The sequence below is a fragment of the Artibeus jamaicensis genome, unplaced genomic scaffold, assembly GCF_021234435.1.
Source record: "Artibeus jamaicensis isolate MK-2021 breed Jamaican fruit bat unplaced genomic scaffold, CSHL_Jam_final contig_519, whole genome shotgun sequence".
Taxonomy (NCBI): domain Eukaryota; kingdom Metazoa; phylum Chordata; class Mammalia; order Chiroptera; family Phyllostomidae; genus Artibeus; species Artibeus jamaicensis.
In genome coordinates this window covers 10,849,090-10,870,506 of record NW_026521871.1, presented here as the reverse complement: position 1 = coordinate 10,870,506, position 21,417 = coordinate 10,849,090, and the positions used below count along the sequence as shown (strand labels likewise).

Genomic DNA, 21,417 nt, shown 5'->3' with positions numbered 1-21,417 from the left:
GGCATATGATTTAGAAAGGAGATCAGAAGGAACCTAGCAAATGGGTGCTTGTTATCTTTTAAAATTTTTTTTCTTATTTTACCAGTTTTGCTCCAATTTTAATATTACAGTTAAAAAAAGATAAATGAAATTCAAAGAGAGAAAAGGAAGATCAATAGTGGCTGAGAGAGTGGATTGCACGTTGGTCAAATGGCTGCTCCCTTGGAGCACTGGTGTGCGAGGACAGATCACCACTCTTCCCCATCAGACTGAGCTCTGGGACTGAGGGCTGTGGTTTTAGAGCCAGGCAGCCTTCCTCTGCCACTTTCTGTCTGTGAGGGTCTAGGTAAATCATTTGTTCTGTTTAGGTTTTGATTTCCTTGTTGGCCAACTGGCAACATTAGAAATGATGGGGTGTGGGATGTTAATTGAACAGTGTGTGAAAAAACGGCAGTGGGCAATGGACGGCCCTTGTGATTTGGGTGGCCCTGAGTTTTTTGGCTGAGAGGCCTGGCTGTGCTCAGTACTGAGGGCAGTGAGCTGGCTGTCTGCTGTGGTTTACTTTTTGGTATTCTTCCTCAAACCACGTGCCTGCCCATCCCCAGCTGAGGGGCCTCAGTGGTGAGGATGAGGATGTACTCCTTCTCCATGCCAACCTGCATTCCCACTTCCCCACTCTCCCCTGGGCCTGCTTTCCTTCCCCATGCTTGCCACCACAGGCATCTTCCCAGGCTCTGGTTCTGGTCCTTCAAATATGACAATTAGTTTTTGAGTTTCTGTTGAGTACCTCTCACTGTGACCTTTGCCTAAACCAGTAGTTTTCAACCTGGGGGGTGATTTTGCCTCCCACAGGTCATTGCAACATCTGGAGACATTTTTGGTTGTCACAGCTGGGGATGAGGCTGCTACTGACATCTAGTGGGTAGAGGTCAGGGATGCCGCTAAACATCCTACACACAGCACACAACCTCTGACAACAAACAATTACCGACTCAAAATGTCAATAGAGTAGCCCCCCATTATCTGCAGGAGATATATTCCAAGATCCCCAATGGATGCCTGAAAGCACGGATAGTTCCAAACCCTACTTTACTATGATTTTTCCTATAAATACATACCTACACTAAAGTTTAATGTATAAATCAGGCACATTAAGAGATTAATAACAATAACTAATATAATAGAACACTTATAACTAACAAGTATGCTGTAATAAAAGTTAAGTGAATGGATCTGGCAACCAAAATGCCTACCAATGGGCATGGACAGCTGGATACACCTGACGAAGGGATGAATCACGCCTCAGGCAGATGAAGCAGACGGTGGGAGATTTCATCTCACTGCTTAGAACGCTGTGCAATATAAACCTTATGAATTCTTTAGTTCTGCAATTTTTCATTTAACATTTTTTGAATTGCAGTTGACCATGGGTAACTAAAACCACAGAAAGCGAAACTGGATGCAGCGGCACCGTTGTGTTGCTGCTGCTGCGAAGCCCCAGTGCACACCAGCGGGTGCAGGGTAGGGGATGACGGGCTTTGCACTCAGGGTAACAGAAACTTGTTAAGGTTCCCATTCTGAAATTTCGCCTCCCCTCTCCTGCTTCCCTGTCCACCAGGACCAACAGTGGGAAAAATTTTAGCTCATAGGAATAAAGTGATGCTTCAGTTCTCTGTTTTGGTTTTAGGAAACTTTATAAAATGATCCCTAATAGATAATTCCAAGTTATCTCATTCCATTGCATCACTGTGAGGCCTTCCCCCCACCCCCCAGACTCTAAATAAGGACCTTGTTAAATAATTGCATTGATGATACATGGTGCTTCCATACATAAGTGCTTTTCTGTTTCTGGAGGTTCTGGCACTAGATTATCTTCAGATCCCTTCAACATACCTGAGAGGTGGGGATTGCTAAAATCGGTCACTGAAATTTCATGAGGCACTGAAGGCAGACAGCTAATAGATAAGTGGGCTCAGATATAAACCAAGACCTGCCATCTCAGCTAGGCAGTGGTGAGAGAGGCAGTGGGCCATCTCGGCTGCTGCACCTGAACTGTCACACTTATGCTTAAAGCCTTCTGCCGAACCACTCTGTAGATGAAGAACCTGAATCAAATGAGGGTAAAGAAACTCAACTGTGGGGCTGCTATCATGCGAACATCTGTGTTAAATGAAAATGTAGATCTTAGATGCAGTGGAAAGAGAGAAATGTTTCAAGCACCATAACTACATTGACTTGCAAGTTCTCCTCATTCTAAATGTCCCATTCCCTCACTGGCTAAAGACCCTGAGCTGAGACATTCATCTTTGCTTAGCTAAAAATGGAATCTGTAATTACACTGTTTATCTGCTTCATTTACTTAATGAAGGGGACTGTGGAAGACCATTTCTGCTTGAGTATCACAAAGGTATCATTTTGGTGGAGTTACACAAAGAGAATGGAGCTTGCTGGCACCCAGCTATGAAAGGGCATCCATTCACAGAAACAAAAGAAGAGGAAAGCTTTTCAAATGGCAACTCTATTCATTCCCAATTGTCTGTACATAATTACTGCGAACCCAAGTCAGTTATTCTCATCAGGGACATTTGTTGCTAAGGGAAAATTAAAGATATTCAATTGTGTGGGTGCTTCATTGTTGAGTGAGTGATGGGTCCGGACAGCCCCAGCAATAGGCGTCCAGTGTAATGGGTAGGAGGGAGAGCAGTGGGATGGTCAAGAGTATATAGGCTCCAGGATGTGGCCACGGGTGTGTGTTTGGGCACCACCACTCATAGCATGGTGACTGCGGGCAAGCATCTCCATTTCTCCGGGCTCTGGGTTCCTCAACTGCAAAATAGGACAGCAGCAGGACCTTGGTCTCCGCATGCTGGTGAGGGTTGCATCCATGCAAATGACCTGGCATGGTACGTGGCATGTAGGAAGCACTTAGTGAGTATTGACTGCAAAGGTGGTGGTGGTGGTTTTGCTGTTGAAGTAAATAATGATTATGGTGAGTAGTCCCTCTCCGTGGAACTCAAGGCAGGCTATGTCTGCTTTCTGAGTGCCAGTTTTCCCTTCTGGTACAACAAAGCATCAGCATAGCTGAGTTTCATGATTCTCGTGTACCTACACCTGGGTATGATAAGGAATTTTAAATGCCCAAGAGTCAAAACAGTACTCATTAGGTTGCTGGAAATCTGAGTTATTGGTTTGTAATTTCATAGATAATAGTAAAGACTGGCAAGTATATGTGGTGTTTTCAATAGTACTTAAGACAAAGAAAGGTCTTCATAGTAAACCCTGTTATTTAGATTAAATGTGGCTATGGTTTTGTATGATAATTCATGTGTTTCCCAAAAGCACATCAAGCAACCTTCTGCCAATCTAGTCATCCTGCAAATAGACTCCGTGGTTTATCACCCCATCAGTTTGGGTGCCCTACAACTGTCAAAGGAACAAACATTTCATCTACAGAAAGGACGAGAGCCAGATGAGTCTCGGCAGTGAACTTGGCGGACTCATTCCACTGTAACTGGGCCCAGACAATGAGAATTAGAGATGGTGCAATTATTGGGCATGTTTAAATCACATGTGCTGCCTATCTCAGCCTGCCCCAGAGACCTTTCTTCCTTTCGTTCATTGGCCAAACTTCACAGAGCAGTTAAGTATATACATGCTGGAACCACACAGCCCAAGTTCAAAGTCTGGCTCTGCTACATATGCCCCTGGATAAATTTGGGCATTTTTTTTTTCAGTTCTCTCCTTCATTTACTAATCTGCAAAACAAAAAACAACAATTATTTATAAGTCATAGTGCATTTTTTATTTTGTCTTGTTTTATTCTTAAATAAATGAATCAATGTAAAGCAGAACATCATTTGTACATAACAATTTCTTAATAAGTTTAGCTGTTACCATCAATAGGTGATTAGATGCCATCTGCTTGTGCCACATCCACTTATAACCTGTGTTATTGTTTACTTATCTTTATTTCATTTGGTTGAACTCATTTTTGACATTCAATTAATGTAATTATTGAAATTGAAAGTCAGTGTCACTTGCCATACAGAGAAAGAAATTGTAAAAATGAGAACCATGGAAATAAAAAATGTGTCACTTTGAGTTTTACATTTGGCCTCCTGCAGTAAAAAGAGAGAAAAGCAAATGAAGTAAGGATGATGAAAACTTTCTAGCATCCAACAAAGATGCCCTGCAAACAAAATCAGAAGCATTGGATAAGAACTGGGAAGGGAATGGTATGCCCACCACTGGCCTCCCTGTGTTGTTACTGTGGGGCTCAGCCCCTAAAATCACCCTGCCTTCTACCTGAAGGCAGGTAGTTTGCCACTAGGGACTCAGATTCTCATATTTCTTTTGTCAATTTTATTCAGGAGAATTATTCATTATTCAGCAAGCATGTAACGATACTCTATGACAGCTAGCACTGCAGGGCAGACAGGGACAGACAGTGTCTTGTTCCTGGCCCCTTGGGAGCACAGCTTCTAGCACTGTGCCTTCAGTGCAGTCAGGAGTCAGCGAGGCAACCACCTGCTTGCCTTCTCTAACCAAAGGGTTCAATGAAATGCCGCAGGCAGAAGTCACATGGCAGTAAGCACAGCCACTTAAATAGCATTGCCAGTGTGCTAGGCACTTGCCATTATTAATTCATTCGATTCTCAAATAACCATGTGAAATTAGTGCTGTTATCACTACTTTTCAGATGAGGACATGAAGGGGTGGAGAGGTTAAAAACCCATCTGAGGCCATACAGCAATGGCAAGATACAGAATCCCTAGACTTTGTTCTTAGCTGCTAAGCAATGAGCCCAACCCCTGGTGTATGGATGTAGCACTCCAGAAAGATAGCATTTTGTGAAGGTTGTGTGTGTGTGTCTGTGCATGTGTGTCAGTCTGTTGAGAACTATAGTGCGTTAGTTTAGTTTTTCCTCAGAACAACCGTGTGAGTTAGCACGGGCATCTCCGCTTTATGTCAGTGACCTAAATCAGCTATTCTACACTTAAAAAGAAAGTTGATTAAGAGTCTACCTCTTTTCATTTTATATAGGAAAAAATTACAGTGCACTACACTTCTATCACAAACACCAAATTAATTTCCTCAAAATAATTAAAGCTTAGTGAAAAGAGTATATTATTTAAAAAATCACAACAGGATATGAATGCTTAGAGAATGGTTTTCTGATCACCCAATAATTGTTATCACATTATTGTTACCAAACAATTGCTTTGCATTCAGTAACCCCATGATGGTTCACTTAGTGCCAGAAGCCTCCCAGATGGACATTCCACAAAACATCTACCCATGGTTCTGGAATCCAACCAGTTGTATTTTGAATATAAACAAGACTTTGTGTACACATCATTTTCTTAAAATACTATTTTCACAGCCCTGGCTGGTGTAGCTCAGTGGATTGAGCGCGGGCCTGTGAACCACACAATCGCGGTTCGATTCCCAGTCAGGGCACATGCCTGGGTTGTGGGCCAGTTCCCAGCAGGGGACTCATGAGAGGCAACCATACATTGGTGTTTCTCTCCTTCTGTCCTTCCCTTCCTCTCTAAAGATAAATAAAAAATACCATTTTCACAATTATAAATGTACATTATACACGTGCATATAACATATATGTAATATGTTTATAAATGTTTATATTTTAGATAAATATATGTTTATGTTTTACATAAACATCAGCCAAAAACATTGCACAGAGTGTGGGTGCTGGGAACCAGTAAGCATTCTCCTGGGAAAATGTTAAGGAGAAGGCTTACAGTGAGGATAACTCGTGCCAGTGGCACCTCCATTTTACAGATGAGAATACTGAGGGTTAGCTGGAAGCAAGGGAGCTGGGATTTGTGCTCTAAATTTCTCTGACTTTGGAGCCTTCAATCCCAACCACTATGTTATACCAGCTATCATCCTCACTTACATATATATGTATATTTAAGTGTTTCAATTATAGTTGATGTACAGTATTATATTAGCTTAAGGTTGTAATTAGACATTTATATACTTTATAAAGTGATCACTGCAATAAATCTAGTACCTATCCAACACCACATATAATAGTTATCACAATATTTTTGACTGTGTTCCTTGTGCTGTACTTTGCATCCCCATGACTATTTGGTAACTACCAATTTGTTCTTCTACATCCCTTCACCTCTTTCACTCAGGCCATCCCCTTCCCAACCTTCAAAATGCTGTATCTACAAGTCTGTTTCTGTGCTGCTTGTTTTTTTATTCTGTTCTTTACATTCCACACATAAATGAAATCCTCGGCCATTTGTCTTTCTCTGTCTGACTTATTTCACTTAGCCCAATGCCCTCTAGGTCCATACATGTTGTTGCAGAGGGCAAGATTTCATTCTTCTTTAAAGTTGAGTCATATTCCATATGTATCTGCACTGCTGCTTCTTTATTCAGTCATCTGTTGTTGAACATTAGGTGGCTTCTGTATCTGAGCTATTGCAAATTCTGTCAGCCTCATGTTAATGTCACAATGACTTCATTAGACTGCAGCATTACTTTTGTTTTTGTTATTTACTATTACTGCTACTATTATTATTATTAACTGACACTTAGCACTCACTATGTTCCATGTACTGTACTAGGTACTCAACATATATTTACTTCTCACATCAACTTCTTAGAGAAGACCTATATTATCTCTCGATTTCAGATTTAAAAAATTGAGACTTAGTGAGGTTTTGGAACTAGTGCAATGGACATAACTTGCTGAGATAATTTAATCAGCCACAAACCTTCACTGAGTGCCTACTATGTACTCATTTATGTGTAGTGTTATTTACTGCTGTATTACTTGACAAGGAACTTCATAATAGTAGGATTAAGCTCATGGCTTTGGTTCAAAGGCATTACATATTTTACTAGTCCATATTTCAATTTTGTTCCTGTAATAAAACCATGCAATTGTATCATGACCTTTGTCTCACCCTAAATAATGTAGTGTAATATATTTTATACATTTATGTAGATATACATATGTGTTTGTTGCTAAGTTCAAGTAAGTCTGAGGTCAGAGACCCAGTGACTGATGTCCCAGAAAGTAGAATTCTTATGATGCATAAATGATAGCTGATCAAGCCAACACAACTGCTTGAGGAATTATAGCTTATAGAGTTGCCTGGCAGATGAAACCACTTGACTAATTAGAAAATAATGCATTATGCTGTGCCTGGAAAAATCACAGAGCAGCAGGAGCGGAGCTGCGTTCTGAGTTCCTATGGGCTGCTAGTCTCAATAAGCCCTGTGCCTCACGTTTGTTATCTTTTTTCTTTTTCTTTTTCTTATCCCTACAGCCCAGAAATTGAAACAGACCCTGGAGCCTTGTGATACTGAATATCCAGCATTTGTCTCTGAGCGCACCATCAAGGAAACCTCAGGGAACATTGCTTGTGAAGACTGCTCCAAGTAAGCCCCCGCCCTTCTGCTCAGTAGTAACTTTCCCGGATGGGCCAGTGCGCCTGGCAGCACAGGGTTGCATGGAGAGGTGGAAGCATGGCTGCCCTCTTGTGTGAGGGAGTATTTCCATCAGCTTGGAAGAAACATCGCTTGGCTTTGTTAGATCATTTAGAGTTTGGGAAGCATTCAGAATGCATTAGAATGCATTCTAGAATATGGGCAATTTATAGTTATGTTTGTTGGTGGTTGGAAAAAGTCCTAATTGGTGTTTCCCTAACGGACAGTTGACAATTTCAGCTATCTGTTTGAGGTTTCTTTACTGAACGCACCAAATCTTCAGGATTCACTGAAATCTGATTATTGAAAGTGATACTTGGTATGATACTTGGACGTTTAATATGCATTTCCCTGATTACTAATTTGGGTGTGCCTTTTGTAGAAAACAGTTTCATTGGTTGTATGGGGTTCCTGAACTCTTCATTCCTGTATTCCTATCGGCAGTTCTCTGTTGGGGCATGGACCTAGTCATACTGATTTGGGTTTTGGATATAATTTTTTTGCAGTTATATGATCTGAATATGTGCCTTCCTATTCCCGAGTCTGTCTCTTAACATTTACAGATGTCCTTAGATTCACAGAAATTTTCTTTTGCTTTTATTTTAATGTAGTCTAATTTATTCTTTATTCTTTGATTTATGTATTTTGTTCTGTGTTTAAGAGATCAGTCTCTGCCATAATGTTATAATGATACTCCCATGTATTTTTATTCTGAATGCTTTAAAGGGTTGTCTTTCACATTTAAGACTTTAATCCCCCTGGAATTTGTGTGTGTGTGTGTGTGGCATGAGGAAGAGTCTAGTTTGGTTTTTTTCCTGCATAGTTGGCCTTTTAACTAGAACTTTTTATTGAATAGTCTTTATTTTCCAATAAATTTATTATCACATCTGTGTCTTGGGCTGAGTTCCCATCTATATGAAGGTCTTTTTCCACGTTTTATGGTTTGTCAGTACCTATATCAGCACCCTGTCTCTTTAAATATTATGGCTTTATAGTAGGACTTGTTATTTAGAACAAATATCCTTTCATTCTTCTTCTTCTAAGTCATCTTGGCCATTCTTGCCTCTTCACATTAATTTTAAAACCAGCTTGTTAATTTCCATTACTTATGTTAGGGTTTTGATTAAAATTGCTATGCTATATATTAATTTGAAGTAATTGCTGTCTTTTATGATATTGAAACTTTCCCCCATAAAGTAAGTATATCTATTTCTTTACATGCTTCTGTGTATGGCTTTCAAAACACTTTAATAATTTTACATTAGACTTATACCTTGACAGTTTATAGTTTTTCTTATTATCATAAATGGTATATATTTAAAACTACATTTTCTAATTGGTAATTGCTAGCATATGAGAACATCACTGATTTCTGTACATTGAGTATCTTATACCCAACAACTGCTAAATGTTCTTTCAGATCGAATAGTTTGTGTATAGATTCTCTTAGGCTTTTTGCGAAGACAGTAACATCACTTGTGAAAATTTCCTTTTTAATATTTATACTTAATTATTGTTTTATATTTCATTGCACTGGACTTCTGACACATAGTTGAATCGAAGTAATGAGAATAGATAGCCACGTCTTATTCCTAATTTAGAGGAATTGCTCCTAATAATTTCATGTTAGGTATGAAGTTTGCTATAGGGTTTTTAAAGTTGTAGTAAATTATAAACAATATAAAATTTATCATTGTAACTATTTTTAAGTGTACAATTCAAGCTCATTAAATAATTCACAATGTTGTGCAACCATAACTATTATCCATTTCCCAAATCTCTGTAGGTTTTGGTAGGTAATCATTTATTAAGTTAAGAAACTTCTTCAAGGGTCTTTGGTGCTGCTGTTATTGTTCAAAACTTCAGACTTCCAGCTAAGATAAAGGGATAGGTAGATACACTTTGCTTCCTTGAAAAAGTGAAAGAAGGACAACAACCAACTTAAAAACAAAAAACAACCAGAACTGCCAGAAAAGTGAACTGTATGGAAGTTCAACAACCAAATAGTTAAAAAGGAAACATCCATCCAGACTGCACCTCAATGCAGTGAAGTGGGTTGCCCTGCCCTGGAAAAAAACCTAAGGCTCCTCCCCTTACAATATAATAGGTGCTCTGAGACAAAGAAATATGGACCAAATGAAAGAGCAGATCAAAACTCCAGAGAAAAAAACTAAGTGATGAAGAGATAGCCAAACTATCAGATGCACAGTTCAAAGCACTAGTATTCAGGATGCTCACAGAAATGATTGAGTTTGGTCACAGAATGAAGAAAGAAATGAAGGCTACACAAAGTGAAACAAAGGAAAATACATGGGAACCAACAGTGAAGGGAAGGAAACTAGAACTCAAATCAACAATATGGAGCAGAAAGAAGAAATAAATAGCCAGCTGGGACAGAATGAAGATACAAATTCAAAAACATCAGGAGGGGCTTAGGAACTTCTGAGACAACTTTAAATGTTCCAACATCCAAGTTGTAGGAGTGCCAGAAGGAAAAGAGGAAGAGCAAGAAATTGAAAACATAATGAAGAAGAACTTCCCCAATCTGGCAAAGGAAATAGACTTCTAGGAAGTCCAGGAAGGTCACAGAGCCCCAAAGAAGTTGGACCCAAGGAAGCATACACCAATGCACATCATAATTACATTACCCAAGGTTAAAAATAAGGAGAGAATCTTAAAAGCAGCAAGAGAAAAGGAGATAGTTACCTACAAAAGAGCACCTATAAGACTGTCAACTGATTTCTCAGAAGAAATCTTGCAGGCAAGAAGGGGCTGAAAAGAAGTATTCCAAGTCATGAAAGGCCTATATCCAAGATTGCTCTATCCAGCAAAGCTTTCATTTAGAATGGAAGGGCAGATAAAGTGCTACCCAGATGAGGTGAAGTTAAAGGAGTTCATCATCACCAAGCTCTTATTATATGAAACATTAAAGGGCCTTATCTAAGAAAAAGAAGATAAAAAACTATGAACAGTAAAATGACAACAAACCTACAACTGTCCAACAACTGAACCTAAAAAACAAAAACAAACTAAGCAAACAACTAGAACAGGAACACAATCACAGAAATGGAGATCATATGGAGGGTTATCAATGGGGAGGTGGAAGAGGGAGAATGGGGAGAAAAGTACAGGGAATAAGAAACATAATTGGTAGGTACAAAATAGACAGGGGAAGGTTAATGATAGTATAGAAAATGTAAAAGCCAAAGAACATATATGTATGACCCATGGACATGAATTATGGGAGTGTGTGGGAATATTGGAGGGAGGGTTGTTTTAGGGAAGAAGAGGTTAAAGGGGATAAAAATAGGGCAACTGTAGTAACATAATCAATAAAATATACTAAAAAAGAAACATGGATGTTGAATTTTATAAAAATTTTTCTATATACATTACAAAAATAAGTTTAATTCTTAATATATTGCATTACATGGGTACAATCTTTAACTTTTTTCAATCATGAACTATATATAACATAAATATCCTTAATAGCAGATGGGTTGTCTAGTGTGAAAACATTCTTGCTTTCCCATGATGGACTTTCATTTTCAAGATTACAGAAAACAAAAACATATTTCAGGATTCATTTGCTTATATTATATGGTGAAGTTTTACATCTGTGCTCGCCATGATGAATGGGTGATACTTTACCTTTCTTGTATGTCATTTGACTTTTTTCTTACTGTGATTTTATTGTCACAATATTACTTGGAGAATTTTCCGTTTCTGTAATATCTTAACATTTTGTGTAAGATTAAATTATTTGTTTTTATAGGTTTAGTAAAACTTACTCAAAAGTATCAGTAATTGATGGATTTTTGTTTGTTTCGTGTGAGTAAATTTTCAAATGCTGAATTAGTTTCTTTAGTGGGTTGCTATCTCTTTGAAATTTCTATTTTTTTTGAAATTACTTTGGCGATTATATTTCTTAGAAAATTGCCTATTTCATCTCACTTTTCAAGGTTAATGCATGCATTTGTTAAAAAATTATTTTTGGATTAAAAATGCTACCTTATTGGTGATTTTCATCTTTTAAATCAATCTCCTTCCCTCTCTTACCTCTCCCTCCCCTTTGCTTCCTTCCTCCTCATCTCCTCTCTCTCTCTCTCTTTTCCTAACTCACTCCCTCCTGTCTTCTTATGTTTCATGTTTCCTCTTCGCCTTCTGTACTGGCAAAGATATGTTTGTTTATTTTATCTTTTTAAAGAACAAATCATTTAGTATGTTTGATTCTTTCTGCTATTCCTTTGACTTTCTATTTTATTTACTTTGCTTCTTATCTCTATTATGATCTTTCTTCTGTGTTTTTGGGGGGTTTATTCTTTTCTTTAATTTTATAATATTTTGTATTTGCTGCTTACCTTTTCACCTCCATTTATATATATAATACGTTATATACATACAAAATTTCTCTCTACATTGCAGGTTATCTCAATAAATTTAATATGTAGGGCTTTTATTATTATTTAAGTAACAATTTTTAAAAATTTAAAAATTTTTGACTATAGTATATAAATAGACTTTTAGGATTTCCTAATATGTAGGGTTTGAGGCTTTAAAAAATTATTGATGTCTATTAAATGACATTGTAGTCTGTATAACATATGTTTTTTAAAATGTGTGGAGACTTGCTTTGTATTCTAGTACTTGTCCATGTATTTTTGAAAGCACGTTTCATCCTCTAATAGCTGGGTACAGGGATTAATGTGTTAATACATATCTCTTGGCTCAAGCGTGTTTCCAAGTTGGTTTTTAGGGGTACCTATTTTATTTTACTTTTATTTATTTCTTCAATTATGGTTGACATGTAATATTATAGGGGGTGTCTATTTTAGATGGTAATTAATCTCTTACTGGCTTAGGGATTTTTCAACTCCTTTGTGTTATGCAATTCATTTTGCTTTCTATGTTTTGAAGCTGTGTTACCATGGATATCTCTGTTCAGGATCGGTATAGTTTTCTAATAAATTATTCCTTTTATCACTATGTAAAACCTTTTTTTTCTCTTAATTGTTGTTCTGTTACAGTTGTCCCAATTAAAGTCCTTTATGCTTTAATGTCTATTTAGTTTGCTAATAGCATAGGCATAGTAGATCTTCTTTGGGTAACACTTCCTAGGCATGGTTCCCCCTTTCCCTCCATTTTCAGTTCTTTTTTGTTATGCTGCATTAGGACTTGTGTTATAAATAGCTGAATATAGCTGGATTTGAAATAACTTTGCTTATTGGTAGATTTATTTCTGTTGTCATTTTATATGCCCTCTATTCTTAATTCTTTTTTTTGTTTTGCCTTCTATTGGATTTATTGCTTTCTCTACTCCTTTTCTCCCCCTTACTAGTAGTGAAATTTACATTTTTAATATTTTTTAGTGGTTACCTTACCTTAATGTTTTAAACATGTTTTAATTGCTCAGGATTCTTTCCACCTCCAGGACAAAACTTAGAATTCTCTAACCTAGATTACTTTTCACCTCTTTCATGTAATATGCTTTAACACTTTAGTTCTACCATGTTTTTAAACCCACTGTACATTGTATTAATCTTGTTCCTCCCTGTTGTAAGTAAAATGTGTACCAATCTGTTTACTCACTATTGGTTTTTTTTTTTAACCATTGCTCTTTTGTTTTAAAGTACTTTGGAAGTTTTTTCAAGAATGACCTGGGAGGACTTCCAGCCAAGATGGAGGCGTAGGTGGAAACACTGTGTCTCCTCGCACAACCAAGTTTAAAGACAACAAAGTTTTAGTAACAAAAACACAACCAAAACACAGAAAATTGAACTGTATGGAAGTCTGACAACAAAGAACCATTCAGCCAGACTGGTAAGAGGGGCGGAGTCAGTGGCTGGTGGAGAGCAGTTGGGTAGGAAAAAGCGGCCGGACTGACCCAGGACCACAGGCAGCGGTTGGCAGATCACAGATGTGGGGTGGCAACGGGCATACCCAGTGAGGGTGCAAGGTGGCTGGCTGACTGCGGTCACACATTTGTGTGCAGATAAACCAGGCAAAGGAGAGAGCAGTGAGATAGACCACGCAACCCAGGGCCCCAGCGATGGGAAATAAAGACTAAAAGCACCAATTGGAAAAACTTTCGGGGTCTAGGTGCCAGGATAAGCTCCCAGGCTCACAGAGAGTTTGTTGGAGAGACCCACAGGGTCCTGGAGGGTGCACAGGCCCACACACCCAGGAGCCGGCACAAGGGGGGCCCAGTTTCCTTGCAGAAAGCAGAAGAGGGGACTGAAATCTGAGAGAGAGCAGAACAAACACCAATGCCCCTCTCTGACCCAGCCCCCACATATAGCATCACAACACAGCAACCTGAGTAGCCCCGCTCTGGTAAACACCTATGGCTCTGCCCCTCATACATAACAGGAGCAAACAGACGAAAACATTATGGCTCAAGAACAGCTCAAAGCCCCAGAGCCAATACTTCTAAGTGACCAAGAGATAGCCAACCTATCAGATGCACAGTTCAAAACACTGGTGATCAGGATGCTCACAGAACTGGTTGATTTTAGTCACAAATTATAGGAACAAATGAAGGCTAAACTAATTGAAATGAAGGGAAATGCACAAGGAACCAATAGTGATGAAAAGGAAACTGTGACTCAAATCAAGGGAGTGGACCAGAAAGAGGAAAAGAAATGACCAAACAGAAAAGAATGAAGAAACAAGAATTCAGAAAAATGAGGAGAGGCTTAGGAATCTCCAGGACATCTTTAAATGTTCCAACATCCAAATTATAGGAGTACCAGAAGGGGAAGAGGAACAGCAACAAGTGGAAAACTTATTTGAACAAATAACAAAAGAGAACTTCCCTAATCTGGCAGAGGCAATAGACGTCCAGGAAATTCAGGAAGCTCAGAATGTTCTAAAGAAGTTGGACCCAAGAAGGAACACACCAAGGCACGTCATCATTATATTACCCAAGGTTAAAGATAAGGAGAGAATCCTAGAATCAGCGAGAGATTCTAGGGGGGACAGTCACCTACAAAGGAGTTCCCATCAGACTGTCAGTGGATTTCTCAAAAGAGACCTTACAGGCAAGAAGGGGCTGGAAAGAAGTATTCCAAGTCATGAAAGCCAAAGACCTACATCCAACATTGCTCTATCCAGCAAAGCTTTCATTTAGAATGGAAGGGCAGATAAAGTGCCTCTCAGATAAGGTCAAATTCAAGAAGTTCATCATCATCAAGCCCTTATTATATGAAATGTTAAAGGGACTTGTCTAGGAGGGAGAAGATTAAAAATATGAACAGTGAAAGGACAGCAAACTCACAGTTATTAACAACCACACCTGAAACAAAAGCAAACTAAGAGGACAGCTAGATCAGGAGCAGAACCATAGAAATGGAGATCACATGGAGGGTTAGCAACAGGGGAGTGGGAGGGGGAGAAGAGGGGAGAAGGTACAGAGAATAAGTAGTATAGATGGTAGGTAGAAAATAGACAGGGGGAAGGGCAAGAATAGTATGGGAAATATAGAATCTAAAGAACTTGAGACATGTGGTCATAAACTAAAGGGGGGATGGTGGGAGGGTGCAGGGTGGAGGGGAATGAAGGGGGGAATAGAACAACTGTAATGGCATAATTAATAAAATATATTTTTTTTAAAAAGAAAGAAAAAAGAATAATATGGGAGTGGTAAATGCTTTCATTCTTTGTGAGAAACACATTATTTGGTAGGTATTCTGCAGGGATAATTTAACTCCACAGTATCTAAATAAAAATATTTTCAAGATATTATTCCATTGTCTTCTGACTTTTAGTTTTGCACCTTTGTAAGTAGTCTGGCTCCCCACCTGTCATGGCTCTTAAATAGTTTACTTTCTCTTTAGTGTTCTGAAATTTCACTAAAAAATAAACTATGTCTAGATATAAATTTATTTTTGTTTACGTAGTTTGTTCTGAATAACTTCCTTCAACTTGAGTTCATTAATTTCCCTTTTATTGTATCTAGTCTGCTGCTTAGAGAAAATGAATTGAGTTTTTAATATGGCTCTCTTTCGTTTTCCTTTCTAGAAGGTTTATTTGCTTCTTTAAAAAATTTGCATATTATTTTATATAGAGTCTTACTCTTAAGTTTCCCATACCTAATTCTAAAGGCTTTTAAAGATTATTTCAGTAGTTTTAATTTTGATGGTACCAGTCCGCTTCTTTTTTTGTATCTGTTTGTTTTCATCATAGATTTTTGTCCATGTATTTTGTCATTTTTGACTGTAAACTGATCTTTACTATTAAATATTATTTTTGTGGGAACAGAATAGAGCTTGAATTTTTCTTTACAATGGATTTATATCTGGTATTCAATCATGTATACTATTGGTATTGACTGCCTGGGAATAATTGTTAGATAAGCTTTTGTATTTAGGAATTTCTGTATCCTATAATTACAGTAAATATTTTTTCTAGGCAGCATGTAGTTTAGGCATAAAGTTTGACTTCTTGTGTTGACATCAGAGCCCTAGATAACACCAGATTATCAGCTTTTTACATTTAGTTATAAATATATGAATTGGCTTTTAGTATCTTTTCTTGTAATTATGTTGAAACATGCACGTTTTATTTTACTATTTCATTCCACATGTCTTAAGTGTCTAGAGAAGAATGGATTCCATTACTTGCCCAGTCTGCCTTGATATAGTTTCCCTCTGACTTAGGACATCTGAGAGCAACCACAAGCAAGCACTGAGGTATAGCGGTTTAGTGCAGAGGCTATGCAATCAAGAGAGTCCAGGGTGTGAGTCCTAGTTCAAGCAAATGTTAACTGAGTGACCCTAAGCAAGAACCTAAACACTCTGAAATTCAGCTTCTCCTGGGTAGTTTGGGGGATACTAATAGTACATATATCATAGACTTGTTGTAAAAGTGAAGTGGGAAAATTTATGTTGTAAATTCAACATAATGCCTAAAACAAAGGGAACACTTTGGCCACATTTAATACAAGCATAATACCATATCAACTTAGTATAAAATAAATCATAAACCATTATGTCGAAATGTGAATTTTCCTTTCATAGTTTAATATCACTTCACTATTGTAGTAAAGGGTACAGCAAATATCTATCTCAGATGACAAATTAAGGACTGTTGACAGTTCATGGTTCTCTGTGCACTCCACTGGTTTTATAATTATTTCAAACCTTTTCCTGACCAGAAGGATATTATATCCTTAGTCATCATAACTACAAACTCCATGAGGTAGACAGTATCTTTTAGTGAACAATAAGTGATCATACTTAGTATAGTAAATTAGGTTTCTTATTCCCATTCTAAATGAGAAAACAAATAGAACCAAGATAGATAATTGTTAGGGCAAGTAATATGTTTTCTTATTGACCTGTAATTGGAAACCAACAACATGACTGCCGTGTGATTAAAATAAGTGACATAAAGATTTCCAACTAAACAGAAGACTATCTTTCATTCAGCAGCAGGTTACTGCATTCCTGTTATGGTCCAGAAACTGCTGGAGCTTTGGGGAATCCACAGATGAGTAAGATAAAAAGTTGATGCTGAAGGTGTTTTTACCTTCCATGACTAGCCTGTTTTAGACCTTGAATTTCATGCTGGCTTGAACACTCACAGAAGGTTGGGAAGTTGAGTAAGGCCTTATGCAACTTTCTGGCCCCCAGACACTGAGGGCTTTGAAGAATTTTCCTTTCAAAGCTTTAGTTCAAGACTACCACCCAGCAGCTCAGTCATATATTACAGAAGTTGAACAATAAAGGCCTAGGGATCTGATGGAGAGAGGAAAAGAGATTTGTGCTTTTCCTCTCTTTAAATAAGCTTTTTATTGACACACAAGGTCTATTCAGAAGGTATCTATAGCCATGTACTATGAAAAATAGAGACATTTATTTAAGAAGATACAAGATATAAGGAACATTGTCAACAGGACAATGACACCTCAGTCCTCTTCAAAGTAGGCATCTTGGGACCTCAGACATTCTCCCAATCACTGTCAGGTGCCCTGTTGTATTTTCCTGATCTCATCAATGGTCCGAAATCTGTTCCTTTTCAATGGTGGATTTTTCTGGAGGGGGAAAAGCCAGAAGACATAGTGTACCAAATCTGTTCCATAGTGGGGTTGACTCACCTGAGTGATTTGATGTTTTGCCAAAAAAAAAAAACTCTGCATAAGACATGATGCATGAGCAGGTGCCTTGTGATGAAGCTGGAAATCACCAGTTGCTTATACCCATGCCCTTCTGAATCTGAATAGTTTCCATGGAAGAATGTTTACGTTTAACATAAAATTTGATGCAGATTTGTTGCTTTTCCTACTCAGTCATTTTTAATGTAATAGCCACTCAGGATACATGCTCACTCAATGGCGTCTACCACCCCGCTGACTGGTACAGTGAAGTCATCATTGTTCATGCATATGCATTCCAGGCCACTCTCTTTGGCTACTACATACATCAATGATGCATAAACCCTTCTTGCTATTTTAACAATGGCTGGACTTTTCCTGGAAAGACTTGTATAGCAGATAAAGAAAAGTGTATAAACTATATGTTTGCAGCTTGATGACTTTTCATGAGGTTAACACATCTATATAATTAGCACTCAGGTTAAGGACTGAAAGAACATTCAAGCCACTCAGGAACCTCCCACCTGCCCCCTTCCAGTTACAACCTTATTTACCATAAGATAACTACCCTCTTGATTTCTTCCATGATAGATTGGTTTTACTTGTTTCTAGTGTCAACTTGTGAGATGGCAACTTAATTCATAAAATATGAGAGTTGATGTATGAATGATTTTGAAGGAAGTTTCTAAGGCGTTCACTTAGGAAACAAAATAAGGTCCTAGGGAAAAAAATTAAAGGTACCTTAGGACTTTATTGAACATTTCTTGTTTTTAAAATGACTTTTTATTTTTTTAAATATAGGGGTATACTGTATTATTAGACAGTTCTATAACTTACAAAGTGGTCACTCCAATAAGTTTATTACCCACCTAGCACCATAGTTATTAAAATATCATTGACTATATTTCCTATACTATACTTTACATCCCCATGACTATTTTTTAATAACCAATTTGTACTTCTTAATCACTTCTGCTTTTTTGCCCTTCCTCCCGCAATCCCTCACTATCTGGCAAACTTCAAAATGTTCTCTGTATCTATGAGTTTGATTCTGTCTTGTTTATTTTATTTTATTTTGTAGATTCCACGGGTAAGTGAAACACATGGTATTTGTCTTTGTCTATCTGACTTATTTCACTTAGCATAATATCCTGTAGATCCATCTATACTGTTGTAGATGACAAGACTATTTTTTATGGCTGAGTAATATTCCATTATATATATATGTACAAATTCTTTACCCATTTATTTATTGGTGGACACTTAGTTTGCTTCCACACCTTTGTTATTGTAAATAATGCTGCAATGAACATATGGATGCATATGTCTTTTAAATCAGTGTTTTGAGTTTCCTAGAAGTAGTATTACTGGGTCCTCTTTTCTCTTGTTATATAGCCTATGTTTTAAAATCTATTTTTTCTGATATATGTATTGCTACCACATATTTTGTTTTTGTTTTTTTGAAATAATTTTTTTATCCCTTTACTTTTGGTCTGTGTGTATTTTTTTTACCTGAAGCGAGTCTCTTGTAAGTAGCATATGTAAGAATTTTGTTTTTTGTATCAGTTCAATCACCCTGTGTCTTTTGATTGGAGCATTTAATTCATGTACATTTAAAGTAAATGTTGATAGATACGTAGTTATTACTACTTTATAATTTATATTTTTTATCTTTCTTTTACTTCTTCTTAAATAATTTCCTTTAACATTTCTCATAATACTGGCTTGGTGGTGATGAACTCCTTTACCTTTTTCTTGTGTGGAAGCTCTATCTGTCTTTCAATTCTAAATGATAGCTTTGCTTGATAGAGTAGCTCCTTGCTTTTCACCACTTTGAATGTTTCCTGCCAATACCTTCTGGCCTGCAAAGTTTCTGTTGAGAACTCAACTGACATAATGGGAGCTCCCTAGTAGATAAGTAGTTTTCTCTTACAAATTTAAGGTTCTCTTTATTTGTAACTTTTGGCATTTTAATGATAACATGTCTTGGTGTGGGCCTCTTTGGGTTCATCTTGTTTGGGACTCTCTGTGCTTCCTAAGTTTGTATGTCTATATCCTTTACCAAGTAGGGAATGTTTCCTATTGTTATTTCTTTGAAAAGTTTTTAAGTTCCTTGCTCTTTTTTTTTCCTTCTGGTATTCCTGTGGTGCAAATTTTGGCACACTTGATGTTTTCCCAGAGGGCTCTTAAACTATTATTATTATCATTATCATTATCATTATCATTATTATTATTTGCTGTTCTGATTGGGTGTTTTCTGCTACATTGTCTTTCAAAACACTGATTTGACAAAACACTGTCTTTTAAAACACTGCTTCCTCTAATGTACTGTTGGTTCCCTCTAATGTATTCTTCATTTAGTTATTATACTCTACATTTCTAACTGGTACTTTTTTATGTTTTCTATGTTCATTTTTATGTTTACTATATCTATTGAAGTTTTCCCTAAGTTCATTGAGTATTCTTATAACCAATCTTTTGAACTCAGTATCTGATAGAGTGCTTGTCTCCATTTTGTTTAGTTATTTTTCTGGAGTTTTGATCTGTTCTTTCATTTGGGTCATGTTCCTTTGTTTCTTTGTTTTTGCCTCCTCCCTGTATTTCTTTCTATGTGTTACGTACAGCTGCTACATTTCCTAGTTTTGGTAGAATGGGAGGCCCAGTGGTGCAATTTCCCTGGTCACCCAAGCTTGCTATTCCAGATATGTCCCTTGTGTGGGTTCGTATGTCACTACTGTTGTAGTTGACTCTTGATTGCTCTTGGTACTTCAGTGGGAAGGACTGATCCTCAGGCTGATTGGCTGTGACTATAGTGGAGAAGCTGTTGTGCAGAGGTTGACCCTATGAAGCAGAATTTATTTGGTGGGGCTCTTGTGCCAACCAAGTCTGTGTTTGGGTGTATTGTTTTTGGAGCTGGTTGGGTGGTGCTCCGGTGTGGTTTGTAGTTGGCCACTGGGTATGTTGGTTCTGAGGCCTCTCAGAAGGAGCGCTGGTGCAGGTCAAGTTCAGCTTCTGCCTGTGCCCTGACTGGGGCCACTTCATATGAGCTACAAAATGATTTGCAGATTGTTGCCACTTGTGCTGGGCTTAGTGGTGCCTGGGAGAGGCCGTGCTGCAAACTGAGGCTGGCATCCACCAGTGCTGGATTTGGAGCTGCATAGAAAGAGGTATGGGGCACCCCAAAGCCAGATTCTGCTTGTTTGGGGTTCATGAATATTTAAGAGATTTTAGGAAAGTCTGCAGCATGAAGCAAGACAGTCTGTTTTTTATAGAAAAACTACTGGAAGTGGCTTAGGTGGGTCTGCAATGGGTGGGGCAGGGTGTCAGGGAATCACTACAACGGGGAAAATGGTATTAGCCAGGTTGATGGAGACTCAAATATAGTGTCCATCTGTGCAGCTGGATTTGGAGAAGGCTCAGCAAAGGAACAATGGCACCTGCCAGCACTTCTGTCTGGAAGAAAGCTGCCCCTCCAGCCCTTGCCCTGATGCCAGGCAATTCAGCACTTTTCATATATCCCTGGTGCCTCTGAGCAACTGCACAAGCACTGGAGCTCAGAGCAAGTGAGTCCAAGTAAGTCCATTGCAGGCTTTTAAAGAGGAATACCTGGGACTTCAGAAGCCCTTTATCTCACTCAGCCTCAACCCCCATCAGAAGTTATAGATACTTCTCTTCCCAGCACTGAAACCCTGGGCTGAAAACCTGGTGTGGGAGCTGAGATATCCTTCCTGATTTTTAATCACCACATGTGGGTTTGGGATTAGCCTCTTCCACATCTCTATTTTTTCTACCAATCTCAATATGGCTTCTTCTGTATATTCTTAGTTATAAGACTTCTTCTACTCAGCTAGACTTCAGGTGGCTCTCAATGA

At 38.0% G+C, this 21,417-nt stretch overlaps 1 protein-coding gene across 1 annotated transcript in view; it reads left to right on the top strand.

The window, feature by feature from the left end:
- The window catches only part of CACNA2D3 (calcium voltage-gated channel auxiliary subunit alpha2delta 3), an 864,587-nt gene that overhangs the window by 792,224 nt on the left and 50,946 nt on the right, over nt 1-21,417 (top strand). The window contains exon 35 of the mRNA XM_053669475.1: nt 7,293-7,404. Within this exon, the coding sequence (XP_053525450.1) occupies nt 7,293-7,404 (112 nt within the window). The remainder of the gene's footprint in view (nt 1-7,292; nt 7,405-21,417) is intronic.